The sequence below is a fragment of the Nerophis ophidion genome, linkage group LG01, assembly GCF_033978795.1.
Source record: "Nerophis ophidion isolate RoL-2023_Sa linkage group LG01, RoL_Noph_v1.0, whole genome shotgun sequence".
In the NCBI taxonomy this organism is placed as follows: domain Eukaryota; kingdom Metazoa; phylum Chordata; class Actinopteri; order Syngnathiformes; family Syngnathidae; genus Nerophis; species Nerophis ophidion.
Window position 1 is genome coordinate 84,394,116 of NC_084611.1, and position 23,085 is coordinate 84,417,200.

Below are 23,085 nucleotides of genomic sequence, written 5' to 3' on the forward strand. Positions count from 1 at the left end.
GGCTCTCTCAAACGTCTTCACGGTGGCAGAGGGGTTAGTGCGTCTGCCTCACAATACGAAGGTCCTGCAGTCCTGGGTTCAAATCCAGGCTCGGGATCTTTCTGTGTGGAGTTTGCATGTTCTCCCCGTGAATGCGTGGGTTCCCTCCGGGTACTCCGGCTTCCTCCCACTTCCAAAGACATGCACCTGGGGATAGGTTGATTGGCAACACTAAAAAAAAAAAATTGGCCCTAGTGTGTGAATGTGAGTGTGAATGTTGTCTGTCTATCTGTGTTGGCCCTGCGATGAGGTGGCGACTTGTCCAGGGTGTACCCCGCCTACCGCCCGATTGTAGCTGAGATAGGCGCCAGTGCCCCCCGCGACCCCAAAAAAAAAAGGGAATAAGCGGTAGAAAATGGATGGATGGATGGGCTCTCTCAAACAAAAAGGTTCCCGACCCCTGCTCTAGAGATTGAGATGTTTATTTACATAGTTATATGTTTTGTTTTTTTTGTAGCACGCCGCCATCTGCTGGGGCACTCTCCTGGTTTCCCCCCGAATACAGAAAGGGCCACTGTGTGGGAGTTGTTAGTCAGTAATTGAGTCAGTGTGACCCACCGCAGCATCACGAGGGTCTAATGCTCCTAATAACATTTGTGTTGGAATTGTTTTCAGTTATTGTGACCTCAGTGGATGATCCGAGCTTGGAAAAGGTCGGAGCATCTTCCAGTGGGAAAGTTCTTATCAGCACGTGTGTGTGTGTGTGTGTGTGTGTGTGTGTGTGTGTGTGTGCGCGTGTGTGTGTGTGTGTGTCAGATAGAGGCTTTGTTGTTGTCCTTTCCGCTGTCCTTCATGGCCCCGCCCCTCTCTCTTTCTGCGTTGTCTTCCCGGTCCTCCAGTTCAGGAAGAGCAGCCGAATTCCACAGAGGCGTATTCCAGCCCGCATTCCGAGCCAGACCTCGCCGTTCCGTCCCAGGCGGGGTACGGCGACGCGAGAACCACTTCTGACGCGGCGGGCGTGAAGGAGAAGGTCACAGGTCCCCTCTATGGAGGCTCTGGTCCCAGCAGCGATAGCGGAAGGAGGCTGCTGGGGTCCACCGAGCCCATGACGGGCCTCGCCGTGGCTGGTGGCGCTGATAGGGAAACTCTCCCTCTTCCTGAGGAAGTCACAGACAATGGAGAGGAAACATCTGGCAGCGCTCGCACGCTCAGTCCTGACGTGCCGCTTCTGACCCGAAACACTGAAACAAGTCCGTCGGAAAGCAGCTCCAGGTATGGAACCTTCCCCCAGTCCACATTCGCACCTGTCTCATCATCCCTCACCAGCAGGGGGAGCAAAATCGCCCACGAGGAAGCATTATTAACATCACTCGCTGATGACTCAAGCATTGGCAATGCTGATGTTGACCCCGCCTCCTCCGTGGGGTCAACGCCGCCCAGTTCCACGGGTACACAATCGCCCAATACCCACGTGACAGGGCTGCACTCGCTTGTCCCGTCGTCTCTGCAGGACTTCACCCGGACTGACTCATCCCATGTCCACAGCGGGACAGACCCGTCTTTCACGTCTGACCCGGTTTCACGCTCCACACTGACCCAAATGCCCCAAAATCCACACACGGCAGCAACAACGACACAAAGAAACATTCACACACACTCCCCAGACGCCACGCAGTGGACGTCGGGTTCTACTTGGACCACTATTGAGAGCATGACGGCTTCCGGAGACGGTCGGACTCTAGCAGGATCAGAAAGTGTTCCACAGGAGAGGACGGGGACAGCGCTGACATCAGGACACCCACTCCAAACGAGCACCGACCACGGCGCCACGGCCCTGATGACCACACCGTCAGTGTCCTCTTCCGTCCTGGACTACACCACCAGAACTCCAACTGCAGGTCCCCCCGACGAGGACTCTCCAATCACAGCAGAAGACAAAAACACGTCTCCGAGTAGCACAACCTCACAAACACGTCCGAGCCTGGAGATCCGGTCTGCTTCTACAGCAAGAACTTTAAGCCCCGCCACCATCCAGCCGCCCAAGGTCTACGTGGTGCCGGACCAGCCTCCTGCCTTCCGAGGTGTGTGTGTTTGTGCGTGTCCGCGTGCGTACACTCTGGTGACGTTTCACTTCTTTTTCTTATCAGTGGAGTCCATCGAGTTATTGCTGCAGATCATCGTGGAGGAGACCAGCTCAGCTTCGGGTCCTGGCTTGGAGGAAGACACCGGTGCCTGGGTGGGACACACACACACAAAACCAAAAATTATAAATAATAATAATGAATGCAGCTGAGATAGGCTCTAGCGACCCCAAAAAGGGACAAGCGGTAGGAAATGGATGGAATTACATTACACTTTACATTTGTTAAAATCTCAAATTGCTACAAAGTATAAAAAAAAAATAATAATAATTAAAAAAATTGAAAATAAAAAGTTAGAATATATAATAAAACATTTAAATAGAAAATGAAAACATGACACACAACTAAATCAGGGGTCGGCGACCCAAAATGATGAAAGAGCCATATTGCATTGGTTCTCAAATGGGGGTACTTGAAGGTATGCCAAGGGGTACGTGAGATTTTTTTTTAAATATTCTAAAAGTAGCAACAATTCAAAGATCCTTTATAAATATATGTATTGAATAATACTTCAACAAAATATTAATAAGTTCATAAACTGGGGCAGTATAGCTCGGTTGGTAGAGTGGCCGTGCCAGCAACTTGAGGGTTGCAGGTTCGATTCCCGCTTCCGCCATCCTAGTCACTACCGTTGTGTCCTTGGGCAAGACACTTTACCCACGTGCTCCCAGTGCCACCCACACTGGTTTAAATGTAACTTAGATATTGGGTTTCACTTTGTAAAGCGCTTTGAGTCATTAGAGAAAAGCGCTATATAAATATAATTCAATTCACGTCGACAAAAATACAACAATGTTGACAGCTAGATTTTTATGGACATGTTCCATAAATATTGATGTTAAATATTTATTTTTTTTGTGAAGAAATGTAACTTTGTCCTGATGGGTTTGAGGAGGTTAGGGTTTGAGGAGCGGAGGTTGCGGGGAAACTAGGTCCTTGAGGTAGGAGGGGGCGTTGCCGTAGATGCATTGGTGTGTGAGCAGGTTAATCTTGAATTGGGTCCGGGGATGCAATAAAAAAAAATTATAGAAACATAACAATATGCCCCACAAAACTCTCCCACTCCACTGCTGCAGGAGATATTCATGCCTAAAGCCCCATCTGCTGGTTGTGGTGTGTCACTGCACCATTTGGTCCAAATGCAGGCGTACAAGAACAGCCAAAGATGACAATATTGTTAATTAAGGATGTGCCTAACAATATCGGCCGATATTTGTGAAAAATTAGGTATGTGCCTAACAATATCGGCCGATATTTGTGAAAAATTAGGTATGTGCCTAACAATATCGGCCGATATTTGTGAAAAAGGATACGATCAATCATTGCCAATTTTTGTCTTATAATGTCGATACTAAGACCAATAATGTCGATACTAAGACCAATCCCCCCGGCTGACAGGCGGCTAGTAGAGATGCGCGGTTTGCGGTCTCATCCGCGGGTCGGGTGGTTGACATGACGAAAAAATTGATTTTAATTAGATTCGGGCGGGTGGCGGTTGAACCATCCGGAAATATTTGATATACATGGTTCTGGGATCGGTATGCTTTGCCTTCCAAAGAGCCATTTAAGACCCGTGTCACAAAGCGAAGAAGACAATAGGAGACGCTATTATGCTCTTGAATGACTGCCGGCAGTCACCCAGATAATAAATGTTAGGGCGTGCTATGATGCCATCGGCTTTGTTGCCTTCTACAACGTGTACGATCTGCTTGTCAGTCCAGCGTCATGTTGTGTGTTGTTCCCGTAGCAACACACACACGACTGCAAGGGTGATACAGAGTACATTAATGGTTGTGATATAAACAATTTTAACATTCTTAGTAATATGCGCTACACTGTGAAGCCACACCAAATAAGAACGACAAACACATTTCGGGAGAAGATCCTCACAGTAACACAACATAAACGCAAGACAACAAATACCCCGAATCCTTTGTATTCATGACACTTCCTGACTATTTTATACACCCCCGCTAGCAGCAAACCCCGCCGTGCGTCGGTACGGTGGGCGGGGTTTGGAGGTGCGGGGGTGTAAAATATATCCAGGAAGTATCACGGATACAAAGGATTCTGGGTTTTTGTTGTGTTGCGTTTATGTTGTGTTACTGTGAGGATGTTCTCCCGAAAAGTGTTTGTCAATCTTGTATTGTGTGGCTTCACAGCGTGGCGCATATTAGTAAGTGGTAAAGTTTTTTATATCACAACCATCAGTGTACTCTGTGTCACCCAGTATGCCTTTCAATCTTGTACGTGTGTGACTGCAGAAGCTGCACACAACATGTTGCCGGACCAACAATCGGTTCGTACATGTTGTTGAAGGTGTCAAAGGCAATGGCTTCACAGCACGCCCATATTCTTGTCATCAGGATAACTGATATTGGATAGTCGCGAGAATGTCAGCGGCTCCAATTGTCATCATTTCTCTGAGAAACCGGTTTAAATAGCTCTGTGAGTGGTAAAGGCGGCCGACCTCTGATATATGTCAGCAGGCGGATGGTGGGCCGGTACGGTCCTGATAAAATGTTGGTTCGGGTGGACGGCGGGTGGATGACGACTTTGGCGAAGCGGATGCGGATGATATACTTGCCTATCCGCGCGTCTCTAGCGGCTAGTGTATCTCCATACACAGTGTGGAGCCGCTTCACTAAATCAATGATAGTAATCACCTCAATTCGAGCTGATTAATTGACAACAGCATTTACCAGGTAATCATCACTGGAAGACAAGGCTAAACATGTTACATACCGGGGCGGTTAAGCTCGGTTGGTAGAGCGGCCGTGCCAGCAACTTGAGGGTTCCAGGTTCGATCCCCGCTTCCGCCGTCCTAGTCACTGCCGTTGTGTCCTTGGGCAAGGCACTTTACCCACCCACACTGGTTTAAATGTAACTTAGATATTGGGTTCCACTATGTAAAAGCGCTTTGAGTCACTAGAGAAAAGCGCTATATAAATATAATTCACTTCACTTCACCAAACGCAAGCCGGGACCAGGAATGCTAATAGCTAAGCTAGCTTGAAACCACATGAATTGATTGATTGAGACTTGTATTAGTAGATTGCACAGTACAGTACATATTCCGTACAATTGACCACTAAATGGTAACACCCGAATAAGTTTTTCAACTTGTTTAAGTCACGTTAATCAACTCATGGTAAAGGTCATGAATTGATTAACGTGGACCCCGACTTAAACAAGTTGAAAAACTTATTGGGGTGTTACCATTTAGTGGTCAATTGTACGGAATATGTACTGTACTGTGCAATCTACTAATACAAGTCTCAATCAATCAATCAAAAAGTGTCGGAGATACGTGTTGAGGGAAGCGCCTTACAGCAGATATTGACAGGAAGTTAACAAGTAAATTATTCAGAGTAGGATTGAGGTTAATATAACAACAACTGATGCCAGTACACACGTAAAAGGAGCGCGGATCCATCCATACATTGATGACGTCGATACTAAAGGTAGTATCAGTATGTAATCGATACAAGAGTAATTAGAAATGTTTATTTTCTCAATAATTTGTTGTCGTTTTTGTTAATGTTTACAAACTTAAGAAGTTATTCTGTGGACACAAGGAATTTGAGGGCCAAAATCTAGTATTTAAATGAATATTACACAGGTGTCAAACTCCTACTCAGTGGCCTGGTGGTTAGAGCAGGGGTCACCCGCGGGCACCAGGTAGCCCGCAAGAACCAGATGAGTTGCCCGCTGGCCTGTTCTAAAAATAGAATGAAATAGCAGCACTTACCAGTGAGCTGCCTCTATTTTAAAAATGTTATTTATTTACTAGCAAGCTGGTCTCGCTTTGCTCAACATTTTTAATTCTAAGAGGGACAAAACTCAAATAGAATTTGAAAATCCAAGAAAATATTTTAAAGACTTGGTCTTCACTTGTTTAAATAAATTCATTTATTTTTTTTACTTTGCTTCTTATAACTTTCATAAAGACAATTTTAGAGAAAAAATATAACCTTAAAAATGATTTTAGGATTTTTAAACACATATACATTTTTACCTTTTAGATTCCTTCCTCTTCTTTCCTGACAATTTAAATCAATGTTTAAGTAATGTTATTTTTTTTTATTGTTAAGAATGATAAATACATTTTAATTAAATTCTTCATTTTAGCTTCTGTTTTTTCGACGAAGAATATTTCTGAAAAAATTCTTCAAACTTATTATGATTAAAATTCAAAAAAAATATTCTGGCAAATCTCGAAAATCTGTAAAATCCAATTTAAATCTTATTTCAAAGTCTTTTGAATTTTTTGTAATTTTTTTGTTCTGGAAAATCTAGAAGAAATAATGATTTGTCTTTGTTAGAAATATAGCTTGGTCCAATTTGTTATATATTCTAACAAAGTGCAGATTGGATTTTAACCTATTTAAAACATGTCATCAAAATTCTAAAATTAATCTTAATCAGGAAAAATTACTAATGATGTTCCAGAAATTCTTTTTTTGATTTTTTAAAAAAGATTCAAGATAGCAAGTTTTTCTCATTTTTTTTGGTTGAATTTTGACTTTTAAAGAGTCGAAATTGAAGATAAACAATGTTTCAAAATTTTATTTTCTTTTTTTTCGTGTTTTCTCCTCTTTTAAACCGTTCAAATAAGTGTTTTTTTCATCATTTATTCTCTACAAAAAACCTTCCGTAACAGGAAAAAAAATGTAAGACGGAATGACAGACAGAAATGCCCATTTTTCTTTGTATATAGATTTATTTATTAAAAAATGAATTGAGCGAATTGGCTATTTCTGGCAATTTATTTAAGTGTGTATCAAACTGGTAGCCCTTTGCATCAATCAGTACCCAAGAAGTAGCTCTTGGTTTTAAAAAGGTTGGTGACCCCTGGGTTAGAGTATCCGCCCTGAGATCGGTAGGATGTGAGTTCAAATCCCGGCCGAGTCATACCAAAGACTATAAAAATGGGACCCATTGCCTCCCTGCTTGGCACTCAGCATCAAGGGTTGGAATTGGGGGTTAAATCACCATAAATGATTCCCGGGCGCGGCACTGCCGCTGCTCACTGCTCCTTTCACTTCCCAGGAGGGGATCAAGGGTGATGGGTCGAATGCAGAGGACAACTTTAACCACACTTAGTGTGTGCGTGACAATCATTGGTATTTTAACTTTTAAACTTTAACTCAAGGCCCGCAACATAATTTTACCTGGCCCTTAAACACCTAGAAATATGTCAATAAAGTACTTGATGTTTTCTCAGTAAATGTAATTGATTTTTATTTCATTTTGATAAAAAAAAATATACCGGTATGTGCTGCTTGAATTTGCATGCCTTTTAAAATTTAATAGTATCCATTAGGGATGTCCCGATCCAGGTTTTTGCACTTCCGATCCGATACCGATATTGTTTTTGCACTTCCAATCCGATACTGGCCTATCCGAGCATGTATTAAAGTTTAAAGTTATTTAGCCTACTTAGTTGTCAGATTCATGTTGAAAAGGGTTTTAGTACTCTTGATAACAACTAGCCAGCTGAATTAGGTGAGTATGAATAATACACAATGGTTGGTATTCAAGGATAAACACAAAATAGAAAAAATGATACATGACAAACAGAAAGGGCATCATTAAACAGTAAAAAAGTGAACAGTTTAAAGTGCCAATAATGCTGTAAACATTATTTAAAAAAGCAAAATACACAAACAACCTGAGTGGGATAAAATGTCTATAACTCAGCATCCATACTTGCTCTTGAACAAGTGTAAACTTGAAAAAAATAAATAAATATCTACACACTCCTTTCAATTATTTGTCCCAGTCAGGAGGAGCAAACAATTGAAGTCCAAGCATAATGGGGAGATTCTTTCTAACAAAGACGATCACTTCAAGATGCTCAGGTGTCAGCCTGCTCCTGTGTTCATCTATGATGAGTGCTAAAAAGCCTCTCACTCTCAAGAGTCATTAAAATGTCGTACAACTTTACCACCACGCTTGACTTTATTGTGGCATGTTTTGCACTCCACCTCTTCATCTTTTTCTTTTTGTAGGATAATATAATCCCACACAGCTGACATTTTTACCGTAACTTTTAATTCACACGGCCGTCTTAACGGTTAGAACACAGACCTGTGGATGTGTTGAAGGTGTGCTGGAAAATGCGGAATGGAGCTTTGGGCGCAGCAGAAGAGTGGAATGTATTATTTGAATCGGTGCGTTGGAAAACACGGATCGGAGTTTTTAAAAAAAAAATGGATCAGGATCGGCATTTTCCCATGCCTTGCCTATACGCATTTTTTGGCAAATATGGGCGGCCGATCCTGTCCAAATATCGGATCGGGACAACCTTAGTATCCATTACTGCAACAAATATTACAGTATGTTATCATGCTTTCCAAACATGTTTTTGTCCAATTAAAAATACTTAGCTTTACAGCAAACTACCCATCAAATGAATAAAAATGACAATACATCTTACATTGTTCTTTACTGCATATTACTGTAAATTGAAAAACAATTGGCAGCACAATGGTACAGGGGTTAGTGCATGTGCCTCACAATACGAAAGTCCTGAGTAGTCCTGAGTTCAATCCCGGGCTCGGGATCTTTCTGTGTGGAGTTTGCATGTTTTCCCCGTGACTGCGTGGGTTCACTCCGGGTACTCCGGCTTCCTCCCACCGCTAAAAACATGCACCTGGGGATAGGTTGATTGGCAACACTAAATTGGCCCTAGTGTGTGAATGTGAGTGTGAATGTTGTCTATCTGTGTTGGCCTTGCGATGACCTGTTGACTTGTCCAGGGTGTACACAGCCTTCCGCCCAAATGCAGCTGAGATAGGCTGCAGCACGCCCCGCAATCCCAAAAGCAACAAGCGGTAGAAAATGAATAGATGGATGAAAAACACTGCTACTGTTTTTGCGTTAAAACTGTGTTGACTGAGCTGCCAGTTTTTGACTGTAAAATCCACGGTTGTTGTTTTTAACAGTGTTGTACCGTAAATGGAAAGACGGTACATTTTGTTTTTATGGTAGAAAAACTGGCAGCTAAGTTGCCAGAATAAACAGAATACAATGATTTGCAAATCCTTTTCAACCCATATTTAGTTGAATATGCTACAAAGACAACATATTTGATGTTCAAACTCATTAACTTTATTTTGTTTTGCAAATGATAATCAACTTAGAATTTCATGGCTACAACACGTGCCAACGTAGTTGGGAAAGGGCATGTTCACCACTGTGTTCCATCACCTTTTCTTTTAACAACACTCAATAAACGTTTAGGAACTGAGGAAACTAATTGTTGAAGCTTTGAAAGTGGAATTCTTTCCCATTCTTGTTTTATGTAGAGCTTCAGTCATTCAACAGTCCGGGGTCTCCGCTGTCGTATTTTACGCTTCATAATGCGCCACACATTTTCGAAGGGAAACAGGTCTGGACTGCAGGCGGGCCAGGAAAGTACCCGCACTCTTTTTTTTTTTACGAAGCCACGCTGTTGTAACACGTGCTGAATGTGGTTTGACATTGTCTTGCTGAAATAAGCAGGGGCGTCCATGAAAAAGACAGCACTTAGATGGCAGCATATGTTGTTCCAAAACCTGTATGTACCTTTAAGCATTAATGGTGCCTTCACAGATCTGTAAGTTACCCATGCCTTGGGCTCTAATGCACCCCCATACCATCACAGATGCTGGCTTTTGAACTTTGCGTCGATAACAGTCTGGATGGTTCGCTTCCCCTTTGGTCCGGATGACACGATGTCGAATATTTGCAAAAACAATTTGAAATGTGGACTCGTCAGACCACAGAACACTTTTCCAATTTGCATCAGTCCATCTTAGATGATCTCGGGCCCAGAGAAGCCGGCGGCGTTTCTGGATGTTGTTGATAAATGGCTTTCGCTTCGCATAGTAGAGCTTTAACTTGCACAAACAGATGTAGCGACAAACTGTATTTAGTAACAGTGGTTTTCTGAAGTGTTCCTGAGCCCATGTGGTGATATCCATTAGAGATTGGTGTCGGTTTTTGATACAGTGCCGTCTGAGGGATCGAAGGTCACGGTCATTCACTGTTGGTTTCCGGCCATGCCGCTTACGTGGAGTGATTCCTCCAGATTCTCTGAACCTTTTGATGATATTATGGAGCGTAAATGTTGAAATCCCTAAATTTCTTGCAATTGCACTTTGAGAAAGGTTGTTCTTAAACTGCTTGACTATTTGCTCAAGCAGTTGTGGACAAAGGGGTGTACCTCGCTCCATCCTTTCTTGTGAAAGACTGAGCATTTTTTCAAGGAAGCTGTTTTTATACCCAATCATGGCACCCACCTGTTCCCAATTAGCCTGCACACCCGTGGGATGTTCCAAATAAGTGTTTGATGAGCATTCCTCAACTTTATCAGTATTTATTGCCACCTTTCCCAACTACTTTGTCACGTGTTGCTGGCATCATATTCTAAAGTTGATGATTATTTGCACACACAAAAAATGTTTATCAGTTTGAACATCAAATATGTTGTCTTTGTAGCATATTCAACTGAATATGGGTTGAAAATGTTTCGCAAATCATTGTATTCTGTTTATATTTACATCTAACACAATTTCCCAACTTATATGGAAATGGGGTTTGTGTGTGTGTGTGTGTGTGTGTGTGTATGAGGAGGTTGCCTACAGCCACAGTAGTTCATGCCAATGTTTACTCCGTCGTGCTGGAGTTTGTGTGCCTAATAAGTGTTTATTCAAAAAATGTGCGCTGTCCTCCATGTTCCAGGTGGAGTCCTACCTGCAGAGGGCGCCTGGCTTCAGCAGGCTGCAGGGAGTCTGGAGCAGGTGAGGGGTTTTTTTTTATGGTGGGGTTTTTTTTTTTTTCTGTAGGTGTCATGTGACACATGTTATTGTTACAGCGGTCACGCCGTGCAAACCCTGCTGGAGTTCCACACCAGAGGCGCCCTGCAGTGGCTCGCCGCAACGGGACCCTCTTCGCTACTGGAGCAGAGCGGATTGGCTGCGGCCGCTCGCGAGGGGAGGAGCTTCAGGTGGTCCAAGGTGGTCAACATCACGCTTGGAGGTGACAACCTTTAGATTTTTTTATTTATTTTTATTTTGTTTTATGTCGAGTCTTTTGATATGCATTCCTTGGTCAGATATCTGTATTGACAATAATTCAATGGAAATGAAGTATCAGACACTAGATTAGGTACACCAGCTACTGATATTTAATGCAAATATGTACTGTTAACACTCTCAAAGAGGTACAGTATGCGTCTACAAACCCCGTTTCCATATGAGTTGGGAAATTGTGTTAGATGTAAATATAAACAGAATACAATGATATGCAAATCCTTTTCAACCCATATTCAGTTGAATATGCTACAAAGACAACATATTTGATGTTCAAACTGATAAAACTATTTTTTTGGGTGCAAAATATCATTAACTTTAGAATTTGATGCCAGCAACACGTGACAAAGACGTTGGGAAAGATGGCAATAAATACTGATAGAGTTGAGGAATGCTCATCAAACACTTATTTGGAACATCCCACAGGTGTGCAGGCTGATTGGGAACAGGTGGGTGCCATGATTGGGTATAAAAGCAGCTTCCATGAAATGCTAAGTAATTCACAAACAAGGATGGGTCGAAGGTCACCAATTTGTAAGCAAATTGTCGAACAGTTTTAGAACATTTCTCAACGAGCTATTGCAAGGAATTTAGGGATTTTACCATCTACGGTCCGTAAAATCATCAAAAGGTTCTGAGAATCTGGAGAAATACTGCACGTAAGCAATGATATTACGGACCTTTGACCCCTTAGGTGGTACTGCATCAAAAACCGACATCAGTGTGTAAAGGATATCCCCACATGGGCTCAGGAACACTTCAGAAAACCACTGTCAGTAACTACATTTGGTCGCTACATCTGTAAGTGCAAGTTTAAACTCTACTATGCAAAGCAAAACCCATTTATCAACAACACCCAGAAACACCGCCGGCTTCGCTGGGCTCGAGCTCATCTATGATGGACTGATGCAAAGTGGAAAAGTGTTCTGTGGTCTGACGAGCCCACATTTCAAATTATATTTAGAAACTGTGGTCGTGATGTCCTCCTGAACAAAAAGGAAAATAACCATCCGGATTGTTATAGGCGCAAAGTTGAAAAGCCAGCATCTGTGATAGTATGGGGGTGTATTAGTGCCCAAGACATGGGTAACTTACACATCTGTGAAGGCACCATTAATGCTGAATGGTCCATACAGGTTTTGGAGCAACATATGTTGTCATCCAACCAACGTTATCATGAACGCCCCTGCTTATTTCAGCAAGACAATGCCAAGCCACGTGTTACAACAGCGTGGCTTCGTACTAAAAGAGTGCGGGTACTTTTCTGGCCCGCCTGCAGTCCAGACCTGTCTCCCATCGAAAATGTGTGGCGCATTATGAAGCGTAAAATACGACAGCGGAGACCCCGGACTGTTGAACGACTGAAGCTCTAGATAAAACAAGAATGGGAAATAATTTCACTTTCAAAGCTTCAACAATTAGTTTCCTCAGTTCCTAAACGTTTATTGAGTGTTGTTAAAAGAAAAGGTGATGGAACACAGTGGTGAACATGCCCTTTCCCAACTACGTTGGCACGTGTTGCAGCCATGAAATTCTAAGTTGATTATCATTTGCAAAACAAAATAAAGTTAATGAGTTTGAACATCAAATATGTTGTCTTTGTAGTGCATTCAACTGAATATGGGTTGAAAAGGATTTGCAAATCATTGTATTGCGTTTATATTTACATCCAACACAATATCCCAACTCATATGGAAATTAGGTTAGTAACAATATGACTAATAATCATGTTTGGTTTATTTTATTTTTCTACATTAAAGCACCAATATATTAGAAACAGTTCCCAATATGATAGAGTACACTAGGGCTTGGCGATATGGCTTAAAACAGTATCATGATATAAGTGTGGATATTCATAATTACTGCTATTTTTCATTAGCAACAAGCTGTAGAAAATGGATGGATGGAATTTGAAAATAAGGAGCCGGAGAAAATGTATTAAATGTAAATATTTTTATTTCAAATATAACTTTCCTCCGATTATAATCCCCTCAGCTATCAAGGCACAAAGGAAAGGAAATGTCAACACAGGCCTGGAAAACAAACAATAGTAAAATCACATTGAACATTTAACAATACATTTTGTAAAATGAAGGTGCAAAAATAATGAACATGTAAGAAATGCTTCATAAAGTGTAAGAAAATAGTGCAAAGTGTGAAAATGTAAACATAGAGAAACCTGTGAAGTGCTCATTTCTATAGTTTTAGTGGCAGGAAGTAGCAGCTGTGCTCTAAAGGGTGAGCGCGGCTAAGGTGGTGTGGTATTAGCAGTCTCAGTGGGGACGAGTGCCTTGGATCATCACCACATTGGTCTCACTACGGTCCCTTTGAAAAAAAATCCACAAAACTGCCATACTGTCCAGGTGACTTTTCCTCTTTTATCCAACGTGTCTTCTTTTTTATTTGTCTCTTCTAACTCCATGCAGAGAATCAACCGCCAGACAACCAAAAATAATAGTTGATGCTGTCACCTGAATGGCTGTTGGTGTGTGTCACTCCCACTGATCAATAAAGCAATCAATCGATGTTGATTTATATCACAAGTGTCTCAAAGGGCTGCACAAGCCACGACGACATCCTCGGTTCAGAGCCCACATAAGGTTAAGGAAAAACTCACAACCCGGTGGGAGGTCGAGGCAAATGACTATGAGAAACCTTGGAGAGGACTGCAGATGTGGGTGACCCTCCCCCCAACCCCCTCTAGGAGAGACCAGATGCAACAGACTAGTGGGTCAAGAATAATATTGTAAAAGTCCAGTCCATAGTAGATCTAACATAATTGTGAGAGTCCAGTCCATAGTGGATCCAGCATAATATTGTGAAAGTCCAGTCCATAGTGGATCTAACATAGTAGTGAGAGTCCAGTCCTTAGTGGATCCAACATAATAGTGAGAGTCCAGTCCATAGTGGATCTAACATAATAGTGAAAGTCCAGTCCATAGTGGATCCAACATAATTGTGAGAGTCCAGTCCATAGTGGATCAAACATAATAGTGAGAGTCCAGTCCATAGTGGATCTAACATAATAGTGAGAGTCCAGTCCATAGTGGATCCAACATAATAGTGAGAGTCCAGTCCATTGTGGATCTAACATAATAGTGAGAGTCCAGTCCATAGTGGATCTAACATAATAGTGAGAGTCCAGTCCATAGTGGATCTAACATAATAGTGTGAGAGTCCAGTCCATAGTGGATCCAACATAATAGTGAGAGTCCAGTCCATAGTGGATATAACATAATAGCGAGTGTCTCTGTTCATGACTTCCGCGATTCATCGTTTCATCAAACAGTTATTTAGTGATGCCGATTACGTGTCGATCGCGATATGTATTGATATCGTTTTATCGCCCAGCTCTACAGCACAAGAAGTGTTCCTGCCATGCAACCACAATAATAAGCAGTTTAATGCATTGCAGTGGTTTCTTTTGTATTGTTGTATTCTGCAAGTTGATGGTTGTGTGTACACGCAGGTGTGCAGGCGGACGTCTGTGATTGGCTACTTCAGTGTCCAGCGGGCTTCCAGTGTGCGTCCCCGCCCACTTCCTCCAACTTCAGCTGCCCCTCCTCCTGCCACTTTGACTTCTGCCACCATCACGGCATCTGCACGCACCACCCGGGACAGCTTCCTGTGTGTCGGTACGAGCACAGGTACGCCACCTCGAAGCACGCCGAGCGTGTCCCTCACACGTCCGCCCCTGCGTATCCAGCTGCCTGGTCGGCGAGGACTTCTGGTTCATGGGGTCCAGGTGCGACGTGAGGATGACGCGGGCGCGCCTCGTCGGGACCTGTGTGGCCATCCTGCTGGTGGCGGTGGCCTTCATCTGCGCTCTGGCCTTGGTGGCCGTGAGACGATACCGAGTGGCTCTGATCCAGGCCAAGGTGGACCAGACCAGGAGCAGGTACTGCAGTTTTAAAGTTTCCCCAGCAGAGGGTGCTAGATTACTGGAGCACATTCATTAAAGGTGGAGCTGGCAGCCTGAAGGTTTCATTTTGTAGTTTTTAGGGCTTTAATGATAAATCGATTAATTTGATTAGAAATAAGTATTTAGCTCGGTTGGTAGAGTGGCCGTGCCAGCAACTTGAGGGTTGCAGGTTCGATTCCCGCTTCCGCCATCCTAGTCACTGCCGTTGTGTCCTTGGGCAATACACTTTACCCACCTGCTCCCAGTGCCGCCCACTCTGGCTTGAATGTAACTTAGATATTGGGTTTCACTAGGTAAAGCGCTTTGAGTCACTAGAGAAAAAGCGCTATATAAATATAATTCACACTTCACTAATGATTTGCTTAATGATGCAACTAATACAAATTTATCAAATCCAGACCGCATGGAATGTTAGGAACTTTAACGGGGAACATTATCACAATTTCAGAAGGGTTAAAACCAATAAAAATCAGTTCCCAGTGGCCTATTTTATCTTTCGAAGTTTTTTTAAAAATTTTACCCATCATAGAATATCCCGAAAAAGGCTTTAAAGTGCCTGATTTTCGCTATCTGTGAAGCCACCGTCCATTTTCCTGTGACGTCATCCAGTGATGCTACATGCTATCCAGACGGATAGCACAGCAAGACATAGCGACGTTAGCTCGGATTCAGACTCGGATTTCATCGGTTTAAGCGATTCAACAGATTACGCATGTATTGAAACGGATGGTTGGAGTAGATAGATAGATAGATAAATAGATAGATAGTACTTTATTGATTCCTTCAGGAGAGTTCCTTCAGGAAAATTAAAATTCCAGCAGCAGTGTACAGAGTTGAGATCAATTTTTTTTTTTTTAAATAAATAATGGGGGTTTAAAAGGAAACAAAATAAAGAAATATTACAAAAAGAATAAAAACAATGGGAATAACAATATAACAGTAAAATAAGAATATAACAAGACAAAGTAGGCAGTAGTGACCATGTTATGAAAACGTATTGCAGTGTTAATGTATGGAGTATGGAGGCAGATAGCGAAAACGAAATCGAAGAAGAAACTGAAGGTATTGAGCGAATTGACGCTATTCGGCCGGTAAAATGTGCAGACCAAACGATCGGGACTTTCGCATCTTGTGACACTGGAGCAACTTAAATCCGTCGATTGGTAAGTGTTTGTTTGGCATTAAATGTGGGTGGAGGGAAAGGCTGGATGCAAATATAGCTACAAATGTACATACAGCTGGCCTAAATAGCGTGTTAGCATCGATTAGCATGCCGTGCTAATCGATCGATGCGCATTCTACGTAAATCAACTTGAATCCGTCCCTGATTGTGTTGTTACACCTTCCGACAACACACTGACGAGGCATGATGTCTCCAAAGTACGGAAAACAGTCGAAAAAACGGAAAATAACAGAGCTGATTTGACTCGATGTTTATAAAGTGTTTGAGAAAATGGCGGTTGACTACCTAGGTGACGTCACAACGCTCCGAGAGCAAATAATAGAAAGGCGTTTAATTCGCCAAAATTCACCCATTTAGAGTTCGGAAATCGGTTAAAAAATACATATGGTCTTTTTTTTTCTGCAACATCAAGGTATATATTGACGCTTACATAGGTCTGGTGATAATGTTCCCCTTTAAATGCGTGAATGTAGTTTTTGCAATAGAGCGTACATGAGAGCGGTGGCGTGTGCTGCGTTCTGTTTGGCGGCAAACTGCAGACAGTTTTCTAAAAAAAATATATATATATTTTTTTAAAATAATGCACACATTTGTTATCATTTCTGCTCAGTGGCCTTGTGGTTAGAATGTCCGCCCTGAGATCGTTAGGTCGTGAGTTCAAATCCTGGCCGAGTCATACCAAAGACTACAAAAATGGGAGCCATTACCTCCCTGCTTGGCACTCAGCATCAAGGGTTGGAATTGGGAGTTTAATTACCAAAAATGATTCCCGGGCGTGGCTAACCCTGCTGCCCACTGCTCCCCTCACCTCTCAGGGGGTGGAACAAGGGGTTGGGGTCAAATGCAGAAGACAAATTTCACCACACCCAGTGTTCTTCCATCCATCCATTTTTCTACCGCTTGTTCCTTTTGGGGTCACGGAGGGCCGCTGGAGCCTATCTCAGCTGCATTCGGGCGGGAAGCGAGGTACACCCTGGACAAGTCGCCACCTCATCGCAGGTGTCACACGCTGGTACTTTAACTTTACTTTATTCACAGTCCTTATTAAAGACAAGAACACCCTTTTTTTTAATACATTCTAAATCGTAAATAAAGTTTAGCTAAAGTCAGCCACTGAGATTCGCTCCATTCCGCCTAAAAACATTTTAAAAACATCCTAAATCTTTCATCAAGGTTTTACACACACGCTGTAAGTATATAATAATAATAATAAAGGGTTAGATTTTATATAGTGCTTTCCTATTATTGGATACTGAAAGTTTCACAGAGAAGTGAGAACCCATCATTCATCCACACCTGGTGGTGGTAAGCTACATTTGTAGCCACAGCTGCCATGAGGTAGACTGACAGAAGCCTGTCTGCCAGTTTGCGCCTACGGCCCCTCCGACCAAATGTACTTCATCAAAATTTTCAAAATCCGCCCTGAGATCGGTAGGTTGTGAGTTCAAACTCTGGCCGAGTCATACCAAAGACTATAAAAAATGGTACCTATTACCTCCCTGCTTGCACTCTGCATCAAGGGTTGGAATTGGGGGTTAAATCACTAAAAATGATTCCCGGGCGCGGCCACCACTGCTGCTCACTGCTCCCCTCACCTTCCAGGGGGTGATCAAGGGTGATGGGTGAAATCCAGAGAATAATTTTGCCACACCTAGTGTGTGTGTGACAATCATTGGCACTTTAACTTTTTTAACTTTACATTGTTCAACTGTCAATAGCACCATAAATACATTGGAAAATATACATGTAATTGATATCGGCCGATATCACTCATGGATGATCAGTATCGGAATCTAGGGCATGAAACCTTGAAGGGAACATTCATGCACAATATTGACTAACTTGTACTTAGTTGGATAATGAAGTAAGTACAAGTCATGCAGTAGCTGTCATAGAAAAGTTGTTTACTAAAGTGTTGTGTTATTTATCTACCATGACCACCAGCTACCGCAGGTTCAACCACTTTGACGAGCTGTCAGCTCGATTCTGGCAGCGCTCCACGGCGGGCTCGGCCGACTCCATGGACAACCCTGCGTTCACGCGCTCCGACGAGCTGCTGCACCTGCGGGCCCTGGACCGGCCCTGCTGTTACCACGACGACACGCTATCGCTGGCCTCCACCTGCACCAGCCACGCCACGCGCCTCAACACCATCTACCCCAACAGGCGAGTGCAGCGCCACCCACGTAGTCATGGAATGTACACAAAAGTCACGGCACTCAAGCTCTTACTGTCCAATGTAGTGTACTGTACATTACGTTACATTACATTACATTACATTACATTACACTACATTACTTTACACTACACTACATTACACTACACTACATTACACTACACTACATTACATTACATTACACTACATTACATTACACTACATTACATTACATTGCACTACATTACATTACACTACACTACATTATATTACACTACACTACACTACACTACATTACATTACATTACACTACATTACATTACACTACATTACATTACATTGCACTACATTACATTACATTACACTACACTACATTACACCACATTACATTACACTACACTACATTACACTACATTACATTACATTACACTACACTACATTACATTACGCCACATTACATTACACTACATTACACTACATTACACTACATTACATTACATTACACTATATTAAATTACACTACATTACACCACATTACATTACACTACATTACACTACACTACATTACTTTACACTACATTACTTTACACTACATTACATTACATTACACTACACTACATTACATTACACTACACTACATTACATTACATTGCACTACATTACATTACATTACACTACACTACATTACACCACATTACATTACACTACACTACATTACACTACATTACACTACATTACACTACATTACATTACACTACATTACATTACACTACACTACATTATATTACATTACATTACATTACATTACACCACATTACATTACACTACATTACATTACTTTACACTACATTACATTATACTGGAGTACATTACATTACACTACACTACATTACATTACACCACATTACATTACACCGCATTACATTACACTATATTGCACTACACTACATTACTTTACATTATACTAGAGTACATTACATTACACGACATTGCACTACACTAGAGTACATTACATTACATTACACGGCGTGGCGCAGTGGCCGTGCGCAACCCGAGGGTCCCTGGTTCAAATCCCACCTAGCACCAACCTCGTCACGTCCGTTGTGTCCTGAGCAAGACACTTCACCCTTGCTCCTGATGGGTGCTGGTTGGCGCCTTGCATGGCAGCTCCCTCCATCAGTGTGTGAATGTGTGTGTGAATGGGTAAATGTGGAAGTAGTGTCAAAGCGCTTTGAGTACCTTGAAGGTAGAAAAGCGCTATACAAGTACAACCCATTTATCATTTATTTATTTACATTACATTACACTACATTACATTACATTACACCACATTACATTACACCGCATTACATTACACCGCATTACATTACACTATATTGCACTACACTACATTACTTTACATTATACTAGAGTACATTACATTACACGACATTGCACTACACTAGAGTACATTACATTACATTACACTACACTAGATTACATTACATTATACTAGAGTACATTACACTACACTACATTACATTACACTAGATTACATTACACTACACTACATTACACTACACTACATTACACTACACTACATTACACTACACTACATTACATTACACTACATTACATTACACTACACTACATTATATTACACTACACTACACTACATTACACTACATTACATTACACTACATTACACTAGATTACATTACACTACACTACATTACACTACACTACATTACACTACACTACATTACACTACACTACATTACATTACACTACATTACATTACACTACACTACATTATATTACACTACACTACACTACATTACATTACATTACACTACATTACATTACATTACACTACATTACATTACACTACATTATACTACATTACATTACATTGCACTACATTACATTACACTACATTACATTACACTACATTAAATTACACTACATTACACCACATTACATTACACTACACTACATTACACTACACTACATTACATTACACTACATTACACTACATTACATTACATTACACCACATTACATTACACCGCATTACATTACACTATATTGCACTACACTACATTACATTACATTATACTAGAGTACATTACATTACACGACATTGCACTACACTAGAGTACATTACATTACACTACACTAGATTACATTACATTATACTAGAGTACATTACACTACACTACATTACATTACACTAGATTACATTACACTACACTACATTACATTACACTATACTACACTACATTACATTACATTACACTAGATTACATTACACTACACTACATTACATTACACTATACTACACTACATTACATTACATTACACTAGATTACATTACACTACACTACATTACATTACACTATACTACACTACATTACACTAGATTACATTACACTACACTACATTACATTACATTACATTACACTATACTACACTACAGTAGATTGCATTACAATTCACTACATTACACTGCACTACATTATACTTGAGTACATTGCACTACATAACATTACATTGCATTACACTACTCTACACTACATTACATTAAATTATACTAGATTAAATTACACCACACTACATTATATTACACTACACTAGATTACATTACACTACATTACACTACACTACAGTACATTACATTACATCAGGCCAGCATCTATTCATTCTACTATGTAAGAGCTTCGACGTATATTCTGTCGCTTCCGTTAGTCATTTATTTGGTGTAACTTATGACAATTTATTAAATACGGACCACACAAAAGAAGGTAAAACAAGTTCAATAGAAAGTAAAATAAGGTCAAAGGTTGACAGAAGGTCAATAGATGACAAAATAGGGTAATAGAAGATAAAATAAGGTAATAGAAGATAAAATAAGGTAAAAACGTCAAATAGAAGGTAAAAGAAGGTAGGTAGACAGTAAATAAAAGGTAAAAGAAAGAAAACCAAGTTACAGAAAAAGTAAAATATGGTAAAATAAGGTAAAGAGTAAATCGAAGGTACATAAAAGGTCAAAGATGGGAAATAGGTTTATAGAAGGTAAGAAGGTATAGAAGGGTAAAAAAGGTAAACAGAAGATAAAAGGAGGTTAGAGGTAAATAGAAGGTAAATAATAGGTAAAAAAAGGAAAATCAAATGTAAAAGTAGGTTAAAAAAAATCATTTTAAAAGGTCAAAGAAATTAAAAAAGATAAATACGATCTAAAAGAAGATAAATAGAAAGTATATAAAAGGTAAAATAAGGTAAATAGGGGAAAAGAGAAAAAGAAGGTAAATGGGAGATAAAAAAGATAAATGAAGGTAAATAGAAGATAGAAAGGTAAAAGAATGTAAATAGAAAGCAAATATTAGTTACATTGAGGTAAACTAAGGTAAATCAAAGGTAAAATGAGGTAAAAAGTAAATATAAGGTAAAAAAAAAGATCAAATGTAAATAGAAGTTAAAGTAGGTAAAAAACGGTAAAACTAAGTAAAAAGGGTCAAATAAGCTAAAAGAAAATAAATAGAAATCTTAAAAGAATATAAATACAACATAATAGAAGGTGAAATACGGTAAATAGAAGATAAATAAGAGGTAAAAGATGGTAAATAGAAGGTAAATAAAAGGTAAAATACGGTAAATACAAGGTAAATGAAAAGAAATGACAGTAAATAAAGGTAAATAAAAGGTTTTTCATTGTCATCCCATTGGGTTGAGTTTATTCTTACCCTGATGTGGGATCTGAGCCGAGGATGTCGTGGCTTGTGCAGCCCGTTGATTGATTAAAGGTAAATAAAAGGTAAAAGACAGTACATAGAAGGTAAATAAAAGGTAAAAGACAATAAATAAAATTAAAGAAAAGGTAAAAGACTAAACAGAAGGTAAATACAAGGTAAAAAGGTAAAAAACGTTAAACAAAAGGTGAAGAAAAGGTAAAAGACGGTAAATAAAGCGTAAAGAAACGCTAAAAGATGGTAAATATAAGGTAGATACAAAGTAAAGGATTGTAAATAGAAGGGAAATAAAAAGTAAATACGGTAAATAGAAGGAAAATAAATTGTAAAAGATGATCAAATAGAAGGTAAATACAAGGTAAATAAAAGGTAAAAGACAATAAATAAAAGGTAAAGAAAAGGTAAAAGACTGTAAGTAAAAGGTAAAAAGAAGGTAAATAAAAATTAAATAAAAGGTGGAAAAAAAAAGACGGTAAATAAAGCATAAACAAAAGGTAAAAGATGGTAAATATAAGGTAAATACAAAGTAAAGAATGGTAAATACAGGGGGGATAAAAGTTCAAATACAGTAAATTGAAGGGAAATAAAATGGTAAAAGATGATAGCTAAAAGGGAAATAAAAGGTCAAAGATGATCAAATAGAAGGTAAATTAAAAGGTAAAAGATGGTAAATATAAGGTAAATACAAAGTAAAGGATGGTAAATACAAGGGAAATAAAATGGTAAAAGACGATAACTACAAGGGAAATAAATGGTAAAAGATGATAAAATACAAGGTAAATAAAAGGTAAAAGACAGTAAATAAAAGGTAAAGAAAAGGTAAAAGACTGTAAATAAAAGTTAAAAAGGTAAATAAAAGGCGAAAAAATAAGACGGTAAATAAAGCATAAACAAAAGG

General features: G+C 40.3%; 1 protein-coding gene across 4 annotated transcripts in view; it reads left to right on the forward strand.

Annotated features, from left to right (window-relative positions):
* si:ch211-14k19.8 (mucin-2) overlaps positions 1 to 23,085 on the forward strand; it is a 37,262-nt gene that overhangs the window by 8,608 nt on the left and 5,569 nt on the right. For 2 of the 4 annotated variants that reach the window (XM_061913916.1, XM_061913909.1), the window contains exons 4-10: positions 879 to 2,060; positions 2,127 to 2,215; positions 10,851 to 10,909; positions 10,984 to 11,147; positions 14,670 to 14,835; positions 14,907 to 15,098; positions 18,250 to 18,471. In XM_061913916.1, the coding sequence (XP_061769900.1) occupies positions 879 to 2,060; positions 2,127 to 2,215; positions 10,851 to 10,909; positions 10,984 to 11,147; positions 14,670 to 14,835; positions 14,907 to 15,098; positions 18,250 to 18,471 (2,074 nt within the window). The remainder of the gene's footprint in view (positions 1 to 878; positions 2,061 to 2,126; positions 2,216 to 10,850; positions 10,910 to 10,983; positions 11,148 to 14,669; positions 14,836 to 14,906; positions 15,099 to 18,249; positions 18,472 to 23,085) is intronic. The other 2 variants (XM_061913923.1, XM_061913929.1) reach the window with 2 other exon arrangements.